Source organism: Odontesthes bonariensis, chromosome 14 (genome assembly GCF_027942865.1).
Source record: "Odontesthes bonariensis isolate fOdoBon6 chromosome 14, fOdoBon6.hap1, whole genome shotgun sequence".
Classification (NCBI taxonomy): Eukaryota; Metazoa; Chordata; class Actinopteri; order Atheriniformes; family Atherinopsidae; genus Odontesthes; species Odontesthes bonariensis.
In genome coordinates this window covers 7721740-7736934 of record NC_134519.1, presented here as the reverse complement: position 1 = coordinate 7736934, position 15195 = coordinate 7721740, and the positions used below count along the sequence as shown (strand labels likewise).

The 15195-nt window shown below is 40.1% G+C and overlaps 1 protein-coding gene across 1 annotated transcript in view; it reads right to left on the bottom strand.

The window, feature by feature from the left end:
* Positions 1 to 2469: 2469 nt before the first annotated feature.
* The window catches only part of LOC142398648 (cyclin-Y-like), a 29026-nt gene continuing 16300 nt past the window's right edge, over positions 2470 to 15195 (bottom strand). Inside the window, exons 2-11 of the mRNA XM_075482734.1 lie at positions 12768 to 12842; positions 10229 to 10246; positions 8958 to 8992; positions 8717 to 8811; positions 8587 to 8622; positions 8260 to 8317; positions 7722 to 7841; positions 5889 to 6055; positions 4956 to 5118; positions 2470 to 3525 (exon numbers count right to left, since the gene is read on the bottom strand). Of these exons, the coding sequence (XP_075338849.1) occupies positions 3409 to 3525; positions 4956 to 5118; positions 5889 to 6055; positions 7722 to 7841; positions 8260 to 8317; positions 8587 to 8622; positions 8717 to 8811; positions 8958 to 8992; positions 10229 to 10246; positions 12768 to 12842 (884 nt within the window). The 3' untranslated portion in view covers positions 2470 to 3408. The remainder of the gene's footprint in view (positions 3526 to 4955; positions 5119 to 5888; positions 6056 to 7721; positions 7842 to 8259; positions 8318 to 8586; positions 8623 to 8716; positions 8812 to 8957; positions 8993 to 10228; positions 10247 to 12767; positions 12843 to 15195) is intronic.

The following is a 15195-nucleotide window of genomic DNA, read 5'->3' as shown; positions in this document are numbered from 1 at the left end:
GGCTCCCTGAAAACACTTGTTTGTGGATGTTTGGAGGGTCTAAAACATAGAAGGTGTGATGCTTTTGCTGTTCATTTCTGTGTTTAATAAAGCCAAGTATTACTCAGTGATTAATGTATACATTAGATAGGGTGCTGGTCCGGTGGGTCAGATGGCCACACTAAATATCTCCTCCACCCCAGGCACTGGACAAATAAATGGACACACTTTTCCATTAAGGAGCTCTGTGGAAGTCGGTGGCAAAATCCAGCAATTTTATTCAAATCGGTAAGTTCTCCATCATGTTAAAATGAGTGAATCAGTCGGAAAAGACACACATTTTTAAACAAGAGTATCTTATTTTTATTAAAAACACAAATCAACACATCCATAAATAATTTACAATTAAACTTTCTGAGAGTTTGAACTCTTTATAAACTGTACAAAGTTAATTTGAAAATAAATATATATTACTGGTTTAGTACTTAGACAAATGAGAAAAGAAACGTGAAAAACGGATCAATTATTCACTTGTAATAACGAACACACTAAAATCGTAAAGAAATAAAAATATCGTCTTTGTGCTGAATAAACACACGGAACTAAGACGCCTTTGATCGAGGCGATCACAGATCAATAATATAGGTTAACTAGTAGAGCTTAGCTGTGGTAACCACTGTTCTGAAATCAGAGTAAGATTCTACCCGAGGTTTGAGGTTTCAGATTTTAAGTTGCCCCCAATGTTCTTTGGTTCACATAATCATTGAAATGTTTATTTTGTGTTCTCTAAGTGAAGTGTTATTGCCTCGTAAAACCCTGTTAATAAGAGAACCGGCTTTGTTGGCCTCCGATGGTTTAGTTCGCAGGGTTTTTTGAAAGGTCTAAAGAGTTGCAACCGTGGACCAGAGAGGACAACACGCAGTGAAAGGGATCATTCAAACTAACACTTTTATTGTAAACACATAGAGAAGGGTGGAATATAAAGACACGTGGGTGGTAGCCGGTAAGCTTGAGACCTGTGAGATTGGAGACTTTCCAACTGAACTGTAGATGTTCTACATGTCATCTACATTATCTCTATTAGGGCTGGGCAATATGGGAAAAGTCGAATCACGATCATTTTTTTTTTTTATATCGGTCGATATCGATATATATTGGGTCCATAACTTGGAGCATCCACTTGAACCCCTTAAGGCTGATTTCTGGTCGCCTACGGAGAGCTACGGAGACCCTCCCGGAGACGCTCTCCGTCGCTTGCGTGCGTCGGCCTAAATTCCTAACTATCCATCGAGGAGACGGACACTCGCGGAGACCCCAAGGGTTGTGATTGGTCTGCTAACAACATTATTTCCGGAATCACTTTTCCGGTTTAGCTCCTTCCTCTCAGAACAACAACACCGCCATTTCTGAAAGAGTTTACTGTGTGCCGGTCAACATTTGGTCAAAATTATTTGCATTTCAACATCAACAAGCTCCAACTCCAACAACAGTCTTTCTCTGTCGGTCGCCATCGTTCACTGTGAGGAGTGGAACGGAGCCGGAAGGTGAACAATCAATCAACGACTTTCACCATAGACGGCGCGAGATTGGGTCGTCTAGCGTAGCGACGCCTACTGATCGGGAGGTGAATCGCCTTGTGTATCCGACTACGGAGACGGCTTGACGGATGGCGACGGAGAAGCATACTGATGCCTTTATTTTCCACTGTGCTTATTGGCAGCAGGTCTTTTGCAACACAATAAGCTGCATTTGTAACATCACGGTGTTTCGTAGATCTTGTGTCATACGGCGCCGGATAAATCGGACTCTGTGGTCTTCTGTTGCTGCTGCACAGGCGCTGTTATCGGGGGAAGATTAGCACTTGTTCCGGGCTGTGTTCGGGGCGCTGCTTCAGGTGATGAAACAGATCAGCGGTGTTCGCCGTCTTAGTCGGAACACGTGCTCGGCATAATTCGCAGTGCACGCTACTCTGTTTCGTGTCGAACTTCAAAAAAGCGAAATACCTCCACGGCACCGAACTTTTCGGGCCCTTCTTATCAACAATGTCATCCTTTACGCCCTTGGGTTGTATCTTCCGTCGTTTCTTCAGAGGGAGCACTCATTTTCTGTCTCTATACGGCTGCGGCAGCACAAACAAACGCGCCACGGCTAGCTGCTGGCATGGCTCTATTCCAGCCACGTGATTGGTTCAGCACGGTGCAACTCTGGTTGTCATTGGCTGTTCGTATTCTCTGTCAAAAGATGGACGAATGTAATCTATCGCCCATGTTTCATGCCTCTATGGAGGAAAAGTTATTCCTCGACAGCTATCGTTATCGTTTTATGGCCCAGCCCTAATCTCTATAATACTGAATGAATAAAAACAAGGTCCGATAAGATAGTTATGCAGGATGTCTCTGTTGCAGGTGCTCTTTTCAAATTGGGTGATTTTTATACTCGGATAAAGAGAGATGTGTATTCTTCTACTTAAAGCTCCTTGGCTGGTGAAAAAAAAAAAAAGAAGAACACTTGACAAAATCAAGCTAATACTGGTCTGGAAAACATGCTCTGGGGTATATTTAATCCTATACAGTTCATAAAAAAGGTTATTGTGATTGCATGATTGAACTTGTTCCCAAAAACAAGATATAACACTTCTATTTGTGGGAACATAATAATATTTTTAAATGTTCAAGCCTTTTTCTATTTGTGGCATTTGTTACTTCACAATCTGAGCTTCCATCCTTGATATAACCGAGAAGCAAAACGAGGAGCATCACAGTAAGTCAAAATATTAAACATACTACCTGAGCATTAAGAGGTGCACTACTGTAAACCACGAGGATTTCCAAAGGAGAAAACTAGCAAATATTATTCTGTAAAAGGAAACAAACAACCAGCGGAAAGTCCAGTGCTACTCCAATGTTGGAATAATAGAGTAAAATAAATAATATCTGAAGAACAGATTATGTACTACCTTTGAAACCAGGTCAGACCTCCATAAGTCCAGGCAAACCCAGAAACTCAGACAAAGGGTCTTTACAACAGCCCGGTTTCCAGTGCCATGTCCTACGGGACGTCTTTATTGGTCCAAACGTAGATTTTTCTCCACAGGTGAAATAAAAAAAAAAACAGAAACTCTCATCTCTCCCTATGAACAGACACGCTGAGGCACTGTGAGGACATCGTGTTTGGGTAGAAACCTCCCTGGAGTTCACCCTGATCTTCTAAAACTACACATGTAGCTTGAATTAAGCTTCATGTGAGCTCCAACGGTTGGTTTTGGGTGACAGTAGCTGTTCCACCGAGTGCTGCATCCTGGGTCCATCCAAATGCAAAAGTTTGCACAAACCAATTTCTCCACTGATCAGTGTTTTCAGAGTTTTCTGTTTCAGCCATTGAGTCGTTAACCTGATGCCACCGTTTCAGGATGTGGCGGTTGATGAGCGGTTAGGAAAGGATCGCAGGAACCCATCTGCTCCCACACAGGTTGTCCACGCTGGCTGAGCGCTTCCTGCCGGCTTTCCGTACATCTTTGTACTTGTCATCGCATAGCCTGGAAATAGCCTGTATGGAATAAAGGTTTACACCGAGTTACTTCAAGAGTTTTCTACAAGGAGCTGTCATTGAAATGATGAAAATGTAGTCAGGCTCTTAATTTGATTAATTTTGTGATGCGCTACCAAAGCCACTGGCTGTGTTCGAAACCGCCTACTTCTCCTACTACTCCTACTAACTTTAACTTTTTTTAAGTTCCCGGATGCATACTAGATTCGCCGAAATGTTGGGTATGCATCATGAGATTTCGGCTCGGGCAGTAGAAAAAATGCATTGTGGGTAAACGCTCTGCATACTGTCTGTACTGTATACTGTATGTAGTATGTAGTATGTAGTAGGCGGTTTCGAACACAGCCACTGTGTGCGGTGCTTAAATGTGACTTCATTAAAGGGGCAATTCGTAGCCCCTTAATGTTCAGTAGCAGCATAAACCAAGAAGATAACGGCTAAAATAAATCCATAAATCATGAATCACAGGTTAATAACAAATTTAGTTTAGCTTTTTGCATACTAGTCGGATCTTAAAGGGAAAGTTTTTTTTGTTTTTTTTTTAAACCTTGACCTTATTTCTTGTATAAAATACGTTCATCTACTCACCAATAATAGTTTGGTGAAAGTCGGCGTCCTTCTGAAGATACAGCACTGTTGGCTCATAGCTGCTGTGTTGTTGTTATTGGGGGCTATCGGGGGGGCTTATCGGGAGCTTTCTACACACGCTTCTAGTCACGAGACGCAGGAACCTAGGAAATAGACTCTACTGGGATGACGTCATCGACTCGCGCCGCTGCAGCACAGCTTATTTACTCCGTGCTCTGTGACGGTCGGCTAACTTCACACAGAGTTTGCTACTGTTTTTGTGCACCATGGCAGGATATTTATCAGATTTTAACGACGTGGACGACGACTTTGAGTACGATGGACGTCCTTACCGGATTGAATGAGCTGTGCTGCAGTGGCGCGCATCGATGACGTCATCCCAGTAGACAGTGTGTAGAAAGCCCCCGATAACAACAACACGGCAGCTCTGAGCTAACAGTACAATAGTACGCGTTCGTTCATTCATTGGTCTTAAAGTATTGGTGAAATAAAGACAGATAATACCTTATCTAGAGGCTGTATTGTCTCTGCCCTGTTCTCTCCCGATCTAAATATCTTCCGAAGGACGCAGACTTTCACCAAACTGTTATCGGTGAGTAGATGAACGTACTTTATGCCAGAAATAAGGTCCAGGTTTAAAAAAAAAAAAAAAGATGAACTTCCCCTTTAAATTGGCTGTTGAATAGAAGAATATAGTAGCAATAATCTATAAATAGTTTTCTGGCTTTTTTTGATAATGTCACAAATGTTGTCATGCTTTAAATAACAGGATGACCAGAGTAATTGATTGTTGGGAACATGGAGTCACAGCAACAGAAAACACTGAATGGAAAGTTTCTCGCCTCCAGTTTTTGGGCCTTTTCCCTGCTGAGCGGCTCCAGGGGGAAGTTGAGGTTGTTGGTCTCTGAAAGCGATCGCAGGTCGAAGTAGTACTTGGCGTAGACACTGGATGGCACATTGATGTTGAACTGCAGCAGCTCCAAAAACTGCCTCTCTAACTCGTTCCTAGCAAGAGAATTAAAAAAAAAAAATCCTGCATTAGGAGATGGAACAAATTGCTTTTGGATTTAAAGTTCAGCGGGTTGGTGATTTATAGGCTCAGCCGTCTGAAACACCCTGTTGTTGAGCCCTGTCTGTGAAAATCTCAAAGCTCTAAATCACTTCTTTTCATCATGTTGTAACTTGGGTGTAATATCTTTTATTTTGTTTTACAGAAATCAAATGAATAACATTAGTTTAAATGGATGTATGTACGTTACAATGGAAAATATATGTGTGTTAATCAATTCAAACGGTTTAATGTGAATAAAAGACTATAATATTACTCCATCACTTGGAAAATGTTTTCAAAACAGCAAATTCTTCAAGCTTTTGGCTGTAGAAATAGATGCAGTGATTCTATTCCTGGGTAAGTATTTCTACTATGACTTCATGGTGTTTTCTATCACTGTGTAATACCTGCATTCACCTTCACTGTAGTAGATACACCCGTGAAAACTAATTCAACCCAGCTCTGCTGTAGAGAATCTACCTTAAAGAAGCATCTACATTTAAAATTTTCATTTTCATCTTCAAAAAGGTACAATTTTACAACTGGAAAGACTTAGTTCAGAGGGCGGGACTTCTGTAACTAAACACTGGAAACCCTACAATTCTTCTCCAAACGTTCTTTGAAGCCCCATAAATTTCCACATTTTTAGAAAAATCCATGACATAAGTCATAAATCTGAATTCTGAACCAACGACCCAAAGCCTTACAGACGGAGATCCCTCACATGTCTTCCACTGTGATATCCTTGAGGATCTGACAGTAGTCAACGTTCCAGACAGCCTGGTCATCCCAGACTTTTGAGGCCAGCAGGATGGCGCCCAGAATGATCCTTTTCCAGTTTCCTGGACAGATGTCAATCTCTGCATAAGTCAAAAGTCTCTCCAGGTACACCTGCATGATTGCATTGAGAAGACATCATTAACGGCTGGACATGAGAGCGAGGCAGCAGACAATTACTCAAATCCATCCATCCATTTTCTAAACCCGCATCATCTTATTCAGGTCGGGGGGGGGGGGGGGGGGGGGGCGCTGGAGTCTATCCCAGCTGTCATTGGGTGAGAGGCGGGGTCACCCCGGACGGGTCGCCAGTCCATCACAGGGCCACACAGACACAGACAAGACACTCACACTCACTCCTAGGGTCAATTTAGAGCAACCAATTAACCTAAGATGCATGTTTTAGGATGGTGAACCCACGCATACACGGGGAGAAAATGCAAACTCCACACAGAAAGGCCCCGGCCAGGGTTCAGACCAGGAACCCAGACCTGGTCCCACCTGCACAAATGGACATTAAACACCACAAGCATTTTCAAAGTGTTGTTTGAAAAACGAATTTGAAATAGGGCTGGGCGCGTTAACTCGTTATTATCGCGTTGACTTGTTAATTATTTAACGCCAATAAATATTTTATAGAGCATTAACACAGGTTTTATTATTGTAAAAGTATGTTGCTGTCTGCACTGTAGAACTAAATGTTCAAGTAAACAAAGTAAAACACAACATTTGTTGTTGTAATCATTAAAGAAATAGCATTCTTAGCATTGTCGCTGGGACCAATAAATAATCAAAGTAATACTGGCCACTTTAGCCAGTCATTCCCCAGAGGCAATCTTCACGGTCAAAACTAGGATTCTTTAACTTCCACTTCTCCTCTGCGTCACATTCACACAGTTACAGCAAACACCACGAAGCATGGAGGAATAAAATAAAGATAAACTAGCAGGTAACATCACCGCTACAGGTGTGAAGCTCACGGAGCTAACCGGCGCTACTTCCTGTTTTACTTGTTTCAACATAAAAGCACGTATTTCAAAATAAATTAAAAAAACTCCTGCATTTACTGCCAAGTTGAATCGTCTTCTCAGCGTAGTAGTTCCAGTCTAAAATATCATCCATCCATCCATCCATTATCTATACCGCTGAATCCGTCGATCGGGTCGCGGGCGGGCTGGAGCCTATCCCAGCGTCTAAAATATCACTTAAAGGCAAAACACACAACTGATAGCAGCAAGTCATTCAAGGAAACAGACAGTGGAGCGAGGCTTCTACATAAAAACTACAGAAAGATGCTGATGTTAAAAGTGTGTTTGCACAACAACTGTTATGGCACTTTCATTCATATGGCAGCACATTTAAAATAAAACTAAATGCTAAAAGCTATACACTACTTTTGAATTCATTTTGGGATTTTGCGTACAAATGCGATTGATCGCGATTAATCAGGGAAATCATGTGATTAATTAGATTAAAATTTTAATCGTTGCCCAGCTGTAGTTTGAAACCTTTACAGCTGACAAGATCTCAAAAAGTGAGTGATCTGACCTGAAAAATGTCTGAAGATCATCAGAAGGTCATCATATCTTTGAGCACCAACAACACACAGACGTTGCTGCATGTTGGACGCATTTTTCACACACATCCCTGGCTTGTCTGAACGCATCTGGGTGCAAATTTGCCCGGAACCTAACATGGTAACTGTTTGTGGGTGCGGGGGCAGCATCAGGCCAGACGCACCGTAGTTTTACATCTAATGAGGCGCAGTAAGAGATCTCACCAGTGTGACGATGGCACATTCAGCAGTGAGCTGAGCAGCGCTGAACAGCGTTCTGACGAACCGGTAGATCTGCTTCTGTTCAGGGTCGCTTTGGTTGTAGTCCAGGGGAACCTCGGATTTCTGGGTAAAGAGAGGGAAGGAGGCAGTGAAAGTGACTAAAACACAGACAGAGACTGGATGCTTCAACCAAGGTTGGAAAGTGCAAGTACTATGTTCTGTCATAAATCTCTCCAAATACTTGAATCCTAAGAAATTATATAAATTCAAACCACCAAAAGTTGATCAAGACCCCCATTTTTTTTAATTATTTTGACTTGGTATGCATTTGTTATTACATGTGGAAAATGCTAAATTTTACTGTCTCACTACAGTAAAAAAAAATACCTTTAATAAATCTTGGCTCAGCACTAAAAATGCCCAGCTTCTGATAAATTTACCCCCATAACTTTTAGAGTGACTCTACAAACAAACCAAAGCACATGCCACAGATTTGCTGCAAAATGTGACGGCGGAAGTGAACGAAATGAAGGTGTCTCACTGAAAGCGGGTGAAGCTTCTCATCAAAGATATCTAAGAGCATTCCTCCATTTGTGTCCCTGAAAGAAACGCAGATAAACAGACGATAAAGTAAATTGGTAGCTGAAACCTGAAGGCTTCACCTCAGTAATGTGACACAGTATTTTCATTGGATGAGGCACGTTAACGGCTAAATAATGGATAAAGATTACTGACGTTTCCCATCCTGTTTTTTCTTAAAATGCTTTAGTATAACTTCCCACCTGTAAATCATTTCAGGCTGCAGCTAAAAACCATTCAAACACAAAAACAGTGTGCAGAATTACAGCATCCATTTAAAAATCCTCACCTGTTTTTAATGTGGTAGTAAATTGCCAGAGAAACACTGCGAAGAGAACAAAATCTATGTTTAGATTATCATCAGAGAAGAAAAAAAATCTGTGTTTCTATCTATTTTTGTGCCGCTTTCATGTTCCAACCATTTGATGGTGTATTTGAGGTTGGGCTGGCTGACTGTGTTGTCGTCCAGGAAGATGGTTGAGCAGGAGCTGTATTTCCTCCTCCCTGTGTCATGCTACAAACACGCACACGATGACTGTTATTAGAGTGTACATGCCTTCCCCTGACCCACATAAAGGATTTTAAGGTGTCATCATGCATAGAGGAATGAGAATCGGTGACCTGCGGTCTAAAATGTTTCAGGGGAAACTGCTCACTCACATTATTGATGAAGAGGCTCTTTCTTTTTTCTCGCACTGTAAAAAAAAAAATATATATATATATATAGATGAGTTTTTCAATAAATCATAACCGGCAGCACGGTGACAAAGGAAAAACATATCAGTTATCAACCTGTCCGACATGCCTTTTATCACAAGAAGCAAAATACACTTCACAGCAAAGAGATTTGATGTAAGTTCTGAGCAGAGGTGGGTAGTAACGAGTTACATTTACTTGAGTATGTTTTTTAAATCACTATACTTTTTACTTTTACTTGAGTAGATGTGTGCAGCAGAAACTGTCCTCTTACTCCGCTACATTAGGCTACAATGAGCTGGTTACTTTTCTTCTTACCTCTTTGGTATTCTACGCCTCATTATTTTTATCCCCCCGCGTACGCCTCATTTTAATGTTTTATTCTGACAGAGAGAGAGACTTCCACCAAAGGCTCTACCACCTGACTGTGTTCCACCAATCAGACGCAGCCGTGCAGTCTGGTCACGTGACCATACTCAATCTCAGCGGCGGGACGGGTTAGCTTTAGCATTAGCAGTCGTAGCAAACAAACAAAGAAACAGATGAAAAATGTCAGAATCAACGGTGGGAAATGAAGACACAGACGAGGCCTCATACTGAAAGCATGTTTACCTTACAAAGAGTGAGAAACAGCAGCTACATTATGTGTCTTCTGTGTCAACCAAAACAAACGCACATTTCAGCAGAAACTCAACATCGAACTTGAGGAAACATGTAGCGGTAAGTTTCCTAAACTCGTTTTTTCCCCCATGGATAGATGAATGTTTGTTTTTTAGGTTACATATGGGTTACATATGTTTTAAACATTTCCTAAGTCTCTTATTTTTTATTGAAGTACTTGAATTTACCTGGATTATTTTAATTTAAGCTATTTTGTAATTAATTAATTAATTAATTTTAATTTATTTTATCAATTGGATGAACTCTAATTTGCCTAAAGATGATTATTTAGTATTTTTGTCTGTCTGATTGAATGCTTGTGTTAACAAATAAATCAGACGTTACTCAACATTTACTCAGTACTTGAGTAGTTTTTTCACCAAGCACTTTTTTTACTCTTACTCAGGTAATTATTTGGATGACTACGTTTTACTTTTACTTGAGTACAATTTTTTGGCTACTCTACCCACCTCTGGTTCTGAGAGTCACAGCGAAAGAAAGTGTTACAAGATGGAGATGACAGAAAAAGAGAGAAGAAAGTGGCCACTAGGGGGAGTTAAAGTCACATTACTCACCATTCCTGTAAGGCATGTCTGAAAAAGAGGAACCAACAATCTTATTTATTTTGCATCAGTCACTGATTCTTTTAAAGGCACAACAGCAGAATACTTTTCATTTCAGAAGCAGTTGTGATAAAGTCTTGTTGATTCTTTTGGGTGAAGCAAAAACTCCAGTTGAGTTTATCACACAGTGAGCATTTTTAGTTTTCTTCCACTTTTAAACGGAAGTCTTTTAAATCATAGTAATGGCTGCCCACCTGGTCGGAGCAGCCCAAAGAATCAACTGATAAATCAGAGGGGGTCACGGATGAAACCTTCGAATGCTTCTGCTCGCTTTTCAGATTTTTTTCTCTGATCACGGTTTTGTTTCTTTCTCGTAAATAACAGCGTTCTAATTATTGAAATAATCTTTGCTCTTTAACGGCCTGTCTTTGATGAGGAAGCTGCAAGAGTATGTGAGAAATGTTGTTGCTGAAAGGGTCAAAAAGCTAAGCAGGTTGGCTTGTAGGTTTAACACCATACCAAATACTGCACATACATTAAAGCCGAAACCCAATGAAGTCAGCTTGTAAACACTGCTTTAATGTGTGCTCGAAGGCACAACGGCATACAGACCGTACAAAGACACTTTTTTGAGACAAGGACCATCTATATGCAGCTTTCTTTGGCAAAAAGTAAAGATAAAATTTTGTAAAAATCAATGAGAATGGCAAAAAGCATCAACTTTTTTGTTGTTGTTGTTGTTATCTGACTCAAGCTTTATATAAAGTACAGTATAAACTTTATGATTCAGTATAAACTCCATCATCTGCATTTGAATGATGGTAAAAAAAAAAGCTGAATTTAACAGGAAAAAAAGGATTTATCAAGTGTAGTTTCCATCTATTTCATTGCCGTCTTGTCTTCTTTCTGCACTTATACTCTAAACATAAATGATCTCATGCTTGGTGGTTTATGGCTCCAGGAAGCATGTTTATATCTCTTGTGTCACATTGGATTTTAATTCCCTCCAACGTGATGCTAAAGCTTTCAGTCGGATGCCTCAGGCCAATGGCATAAATTAGCACATATCAGCTGGCCACAAACGGCTCACACAGTGGGCTGCGTCTACATTGTGTGCTCCGTGAGAGATCTGTGATATTTCTGCACGCATCTTCCATGTCCAAACCACACAAATTTCAGTCATTCTCAGGTTTCATGTGTTTATGTAATGAGGGAGGGTGTGGCCCAAACCAACAAACATCCCACATGTGTGCATGATTATTGGGAAGCGCGATTACTTCAGGTAAAACGCCATTAAATAAATGTCAATGTACTTTATTTATACAGCCCTTCACAGACAATCCTTACGATGTACCAAAGTGCTTTACAGCAGGTACTAAATAAAGAGAAGAATAAGTAAAAACAAATAAAAACAGTAAAAGAACAGTGAAAGCAATAAAGTACAACAAAACCAATTAAGATAAAATAAGATAAAAGTGTCATCATACTACTGGGTATTAAAAGCAATCCTAAATAAGTAGGTTTTTAGCCTAGATTTGAAGAGGCCCAGGTCAAAAGTTTAATAAAAAGTTTCAATTAGTTTAACAACACTGAACAGATGGAACACTGTTACAGATTATTGCTACACAATCAAATGTTTTGTTGAAAATGGGTCACAAAGGTGCAAATTAACAGCTAAAGACTGCATTCAAGCCCCAGCAAGATGGCAGAAGGGATACTTGTATGAGATGCTGTTATCAGGCATGACCTTTTTGGACCTTTTTGGACCTTTTTGGACCTATTTGGACCTATTTGGACCAGGCCAATACTTCAACATATGCATCAAAGTACTCCACTGCTGTGTTGACCAGCAAAGGCCTCGAACCTGCCCCGCTTCCTCATCTAATGTTAATCTTATTGGGAAATTGTGGGTCCCTCTCTACTTACTTTATTTATTTATTTATATAGCACCTTTCATACATAAAATGTAACACAAAGTGCTGTACAGGTTAAAAGGTTAAAACTACCCCCCCCCCCCCCCCCAAAAAAAAAAAACTCTTACCCCCCCACGTAGCCACACACCCACCCACCCACTCGCTTGCTCACTCAGAAATGAACATACAGTGGCAAACGTAGGCTCTTTAAAGAGAGGAAAACACTGGAGCTGGAGGATAAAAACAGTTTAAAAGGCAGTATAAAATCAATATTCAAAGTAGTAGTCAAAAATAAGATGAGAATAGATAGAAGCAACATATAAAATAAATGAATAACACTCTCTCTAACACTTGAGTCACCGATAGGAAAGACAACAGTTTCTGTGAAATACATTTTTAAATCTTTATCGTATCTGTGGCTCTTGGTCAGTGTTTAGTGGCGATGATGGAGGTGCGAGTTAAACTCAGGCTAATGAAGTTACTTTGATGTCTATTGGATGGCTGCCTTGATGTCTCTTCACAAGTGATTTGACATTATGATCCAAATAACATGATGAACTGCGAAGTGTTAAATTAAGTTGACAGTTTGTTCATCTGTCAGATATCAGCTCCCACTGATTGAAATAAAAACGACTCACCGTCATTCTGAGACTTGCTGAGGAATATAGTGCTGGCCCGTGGATGATCTGATGGATTGTACTCCATGTTCAACTCTGTAAAAAAAAAAAGAAAGAAAGGATGTGTATCTCTTTGTGAAAGATAATTAATCCACAAAATGAACTAACCACAACATAAATCATTTCCTTTTGTCATGACAAACTCAAAAGATCTCTGCTAAACTAATCATATTCTCAGCATCCTCATCTGTACGTAGCAGTTGGTGCTAGTTAGCAGAAATAAGCTAATAATAAGCTATGCTAATATGCCAAACTAAGGTGGCATTTTATCCATTTAGCAAATAGATTTATCTGTTCAGGATGTTGGTACTACTTAGCTCCAAGCCTGCATGTGCTAATATCTGTGATCTGTTCAGAGAATATAAAGCCAGCAGAGCTCTTAGATCCAAGGACTCAGGTCAGCTGGTCCAGTCCAGAGTCCAGACTAAACATGGAGAAGCAGCATTTAGCTGTTATGCTGCAAACAAGTGGAACAAACTGCCAGTGGAGATTAAACTTTCACCAAATGGAGACATTTTTAAATCCAGGTTAAAAACATTTCTTTTCTCATGTGTCTATCTGCACGATATCTTAGAACTTATCTGGACTGTTGCTTGTTTTTAAATTCATTTAAATGATTTTATTTGTTTCTCTTGATATTCTTTTATGTATTTTTAATGCTTCTTCCACTCCCTGCTGCAACACTTTTATTTTATGTGAAGCACTTTGAATTGTTTGTACATGAAATGTGCTATACAAATAAATTTGATTTGATTTTGATTTGATAAAGTGCAACCTGACGTCTGCTAGCAATGCTAACACATGTGGAAAACTCATTCCCAGCACCATGTGCTAGTTTTTGCTGATTGGCAGAAGCTAGCGTGAGATGTTGGCATTTTATCTCATTTTTAGCACACATATTTAGCATGTTAGCATTATTTAGCTGCAAGCTCAGCTCCCTCAGCTGTTAGCATACATGCTACAGTTTTGCCTACTGCTAAAAACACAATAACATAAAGCTTATAACGAGGAGGATTTATAAACGATGACATATTTGAAGCTCTTAAAACAAAAGCCCTTTTAAGGCTCTAATTCTCCCTTCGTGAGGCTGCATGCTTTGCTTTTTGTTTCTTGTTTTCATTCCCATCCAGAGCTAATCTGAACTGAATTGTGACCCGAGGGCAGCAGCCTCAGACATGTTTACTTGTGTGCATCTTATGACATGCAAGGGAAGCCCTCTCAAAACACAGAAGAAAAAAAAAAGGGGGAGAAAGAAACATGCCACAAATTCCTCAGTAATCCCTCCGTTGTTTCCCTGCAGATAACAGCAGCTGTGTTGATAACACAGAAGACAGTGGTCTGTGTTAAAGAGAAGGCCCCGTTTCTCTTTCTTTCAGCGAGCACTGCTGAAAACAAAACTCGGTTTTCTAAACCATGTGTTCAAACAATCAGCTTACCGAAGCAGAACATTATAAATGACCAAAGAGTATCTTTTTGCATTTCTCTCTCACAAAGTGAAATCCAGTAAAAGCTCCCCCAAAGCGAGATTCTGTCAGCGCGGCCGTTTCACATGAAATCAGAAAAATGCTCGGCATGCAGTCTGCGCTGCCAAACGTTCTGTCTCCCGCCGTAAAGGATCTAGATGAAGGTCCAGACTTTGATTAGATTCCAAACAGTTGGCAGATCATCTGTCTTAGACACAGTTACTGCTGTAAGATGGCTGGTTGTAAAGGGATTTTAAAGAGAATAACACTGCTGTTGGCAAAAAGTGCACCAACAATCCATCCCAGAGAAATTCACTGAAGACCAGTCTGCAGACTCACTTCTGCACTGAACTTTCCAAATATTCTATTTCCTTTTGGTCATGATAAGACTTTAGATTTTCTTCTTTATAAAGACAAAGCATAGTAAGATGAAAACTATTTGCATGAATAAAAATACCCTTCATCATCCCCTCAGGGATGTGATTAAAGCTGCTTGTGTCTCCCTGAGCAAGCTTAAGCAAACGCTTAAAACACCACATTTTCAGGAAATGGAGTGGAAAGAAATAACCTTTTTGATTTGTGCAAATTATTTTTATTTGAAATGACAAAATAAGCCGTTAACGAGCGTACGGGACACCTTCACCGTGAGCACAAAGTAAGGGACTCTCTGGCTTTTCATTGTTGTTTCTAACAGAAACTCACAATAAAAGCACTTATATCTGTATTAGTTTCAGCCTTTTGCACCATAAACTGTGCACTTTACACTCATAAAAACGGTTTTCCCCTGTAAAATATTCATCCAAAGACAGTAAAGCATTGACAAATCAACAGCTAATTTTATCACCCATGTGCTCCTGAGTATTTTGTGTTAAACTCTAAATTCCAGAATCCACAGGATTTCGCTCTCAGCTGTTTTCATATGCAAA